Source organism: Oncorhynchus clarkii, unplaced genomic scaffold (genome assembly GCF_045791955.1).
Source record: "Oncorhynchus clarkii lewisi isolate Uvic-CL-2024 unplaced genomic scaffold, UVic_Ocla_1.0 unplaced_contig_12325_pilon_pilon, whole genome shotgun sequence".
NCBI lineage: Eukaryota > Metazoa > Chordata > Actinopteri > Salmoniformes > Salmonidae > Oncorhynchus > Oncorhynchus clarkii.
Genome location: NW_027259360.1, coordinates 1 through 3,417, shown reverse-complemented (window position 1 = coordinate 3,417; position 3,417 = coordinate 1). Strand labels below are relative to the sequence as shown.

At 53.8% G+C, this 3,417-nt stretch overlaps 1 protein-coding gene across 1 annotated transcript; it reads left to right on the top strand.

Moving 5' to 3' along the window:
- Positions 1 to 300: 300 nt before the first annotated feature.
- Positions 301 to 3,353, top strand: LOC139400103 (proline-rich protein 5-like). The gene is made up of 2 exons (XM_071145137.1): positions 301 to 457; positions 2,396 to 3,353. The coding sequence occupies exons 1-2, from the start codon at positions 301 to 303 to the stop codon at positions 3,028 to 3,030; spliced, it is 792 nt and encodes a 263-aa protein (XP_071001238.1). The 3' UTR covers positions 3,031 to 3,353.
- Positions 3,354 to 3,417: the final 64 nt, after the last annotated feature.

The window sequence follows — 3,417 nt, the reverse complement described above, 5'->3', positions numbered from 1 at the left end:
GTGACTGAGGACTAACTGTGATGTGTGTGTTCCAGGGTGTCCATGAGTCTAGAGGAGTGACTGAGGACTAACTGTGATGTGTGTGTTCCAGGGTGTCCATGAGTCTAGAGGAGTGACTGAGGACTAACTGTGATGTGGGTGTTCCAGGGTGTCCATGAGTCTAGAGGAGTGACTGAGGACTAACTGTGATGTGGGTGTTCCAGGGTGTCCATGAGTCTAGAGGAGTGACTGAGGACTAACTGTGATGTGTGTGTTCCAGGGTGTCCATGAGTCTAGAGGAGTGACTGAGGACTAACTGTGATGTGGGTGTTCCAGGGTGTCCATGAGTCTAGAGGAGTGACTGAGGAGTACCTGCGTCTGGAAGCTTTGGTTCAGAAGGTGGTGTCTCCATACCTGGGAACCCACGGCCTCTACTCCAACGACGGATCCTCAATGCAATACTCCTCCTGCGTACTGGGTAGTTAGACTAATACTCATACAGCTAAATGATTTAGATTTCATCATGCATGATATTTACTCTCCATTCACAGCTGTTCAGCTGTTGTGCTGTTAGTTTCCTGTGTTATACGGGTCTAGACGGCCTCAACGTCTGTCTCGTTTTCACTTCTTCACATCTCATCTCTCTCTCTCTCCCTCCCTCTCCCTCCATCCCACCACTTCTTTCTCTCTCTCTCTCTCCCTCTCCCTCCATCCGACCACTTCTTTCTCTCTCTCTCTCTCCCTCCCTCCCTCCATCCCACCACTTCTTTCTCTCCTTCACCTACCCATCCTCCTATCCTCATCCCTCTTCACCCCTCATCCTATCCTCATCCCTCTTCACCCCTCCTCCTATCCTCATCCCTCTTCACCCCTCCTCCTATCCTCATCCCTCTTCACCCCTCCTCCTATCCTCATCCCTCTTCACCCCTCCTCCTATCCTCATCCCTCTTCACCCCTCCTCCTATCCTCATCCCTCTTCACCCCTCCTCCTATCCTCATCCCTCTTCACCCCTCATCCCTCTTCACCCATCCTCCTATCCTCATCCCTCTTCACCCCTCCTCTTATCCTCATCCCTCTTCACCCCCCCTCCTATCCTCATCCCTCTTCACCCCTCCTCCTATCCTCATCCCTCTTCACCCCTCCTCCTATCCTCATCCCTCTTCACCCCTCCTCCTATCCTCATCCCTCTTCACCCCTCCTCCTATCCTCATCCCTCTTCACTCCTCCTCCCTCTTCACCCCTCCTCCTATCCTCATCCCTCTTCACTCCTCCTCCTATCCTCATCCCTCTTCACCCCTCCTCCTATCCTCATCCCTCTTCACCCCTCCTCCTATCCTCATCCCTCTTCACTCCTCCTCCTATCCTCATCCCTCTTCACCCCTCCTCCTCTCCTCATCCCTCTTCACCCCTCCTCCTATCCTCATCCCTCTTCACCCCTCCTCCTATCCTCATCCCTCTTCACTCCTCCTCCTATCCTCATCCCTCTTCACCCCTCCTCCCTCTTCACCCCTCCTCCTATCCTCATCCCTCTTCACTCCTCCTCCTATCCTCATCCCTCTTCACCCCTCCTCCTATCCTCATCCCTCTTCACCCCTCCTCCTATCCTCATCCCTCTTCACCCCTCATCCCTCTTCACCCATCCTCCTATCCTCATCCCTCTTCACCCCTCCTCCTATCCTCATCCCTCTTCACCCCTCCTCCTATCCTCATCCCTCTTCACCCCTCATCCTATCCTCATCCCTCTTCACCCCTCCTCCTATCCTCATCCCTCTTCACCCCTCCTCCTATCCTCATCCCTCTTCACCCCTCCTCCTATCCTCATCCCTCTTCACCCCTCCTCCTATCCTCATCCCTCTTCACCCCTCCTCCTATCCTCATCCCTTTCCACTCCTCCTCCTATCCTCATCCCTCTTCACCCCTCCTCCTATCCTCATCCCTCTTCACTCCTCCTCCTATCCTCATCCCTCTTCACCCCTCCTCATATCCTCATCCCTCTTCACCCCTCCTCCTATCCTCATCCCTCTTCACCCCTCCTCCTATCCTCATCCCCCTTCACCCCTCCTCCTATCCTCATCCCTCCTCACCCCTCCTCCTATCCTCATCCCTCTTCACCCCTCCTCCTATCCTCATCCCTCTTCACCCCTCCTCCTATCCTCATCCCTCTTCACCCCTCCTCCTATCCTCATCCCTCTTCACCCCTCCTCCTATCCTCATCCCTCTTCACCCCTCCTCCTATCCTCACCCCTCTTCACCCCTCCTCCTATCCTCACCCCTCTTCACCCCTCCTCCTATCCTCATCCCTCTTCACCCCTCCTCCTATCCTCACCCCTCTTCACCCCTCCTCCTATCCTCATCCCTCTTCACCCCTCATCCTATCCTCATCCCTCTTCACCCCTCCTCCTATCGTCTCTCCAGAAAAGCGTCTGCAGCGGTGCTGGCCCAAGTCAGGCGACGCCCCCGTAAAGAACCTGGTGATGCGCTCCAAGTCCTACAACGTGCCCATGTTGACGCCTGTGGTGGAGTATGATACCGAGACAGGCTCCGTGAGCAGCATGGGCATCCGCCGCCATTCCGTCTGCGAGATGACTTCCTGTCTGGAAGAAGGCGCCATCAACGACATCAGCACCACTTCCTCCCTGGCCTCCGCGGCCCAGCCGGGCCTCTCCTCCCTGGAGCAGGAGCTCAGCCTGACAGGGGTTGTTTGTGGTGGAGGGGGTGGAAGTCTGGATCTCTGTGGGTCTGTGGGGTCTGAGTCTTTAGGGTCCCACCTCCAGCCCTCCATCTTTCAGGGCTCTCACTCCCCAGGACCCTTCCTCCACGGCGGGGAGGAGTCGACGGTGTCCCCCTCTGTTCTGTGTCAGGTCCACTCTGGCTCAGAGACGGGGTCGATCCCCAGCTGTTCCTCCAGCCCGGAGACAGTGGTAGATCAGATACTGGACTCTATGGACTCTGACCCTGATGGCATCTTCATAGACTTCTCCCACCACAGCTGCTCAGACTCTTCATCCTCTGGTTACAGCAGGGAGAGTGGTAGACAGAGTGTGGTATAATTTGTGGTTTTCTGGTAACTAATCACAGTTGGATGATCTTGTTTGATTGCCTGCTTATTCACTACTGATTTCTGGAAAATCTGTGACTAGTGAGAAAGTGTCTGGAGATTTGCAGCCCTAGAGGTCTGATGAATCTCAAGGGATTATCACACGTACTGACAGCATCTGTGCTCCACTCACAGCGTCGTCTCTAAAAACACACCGCTCTTTCTAGGGCCTATTTTTCATGGAATATTTCTACAGTAAATTCCCTTTTATTAAAAATGTATTTTGCTTGATTTTCACTTCTAGTGCTTCATTTTGAGGATAAACCCTATTTCTTTGTGTTTGTATTGCTGATGCTCAGTGACTCAGACAACTTTGAAACAGTCTGAGGTGTCTCTTCAA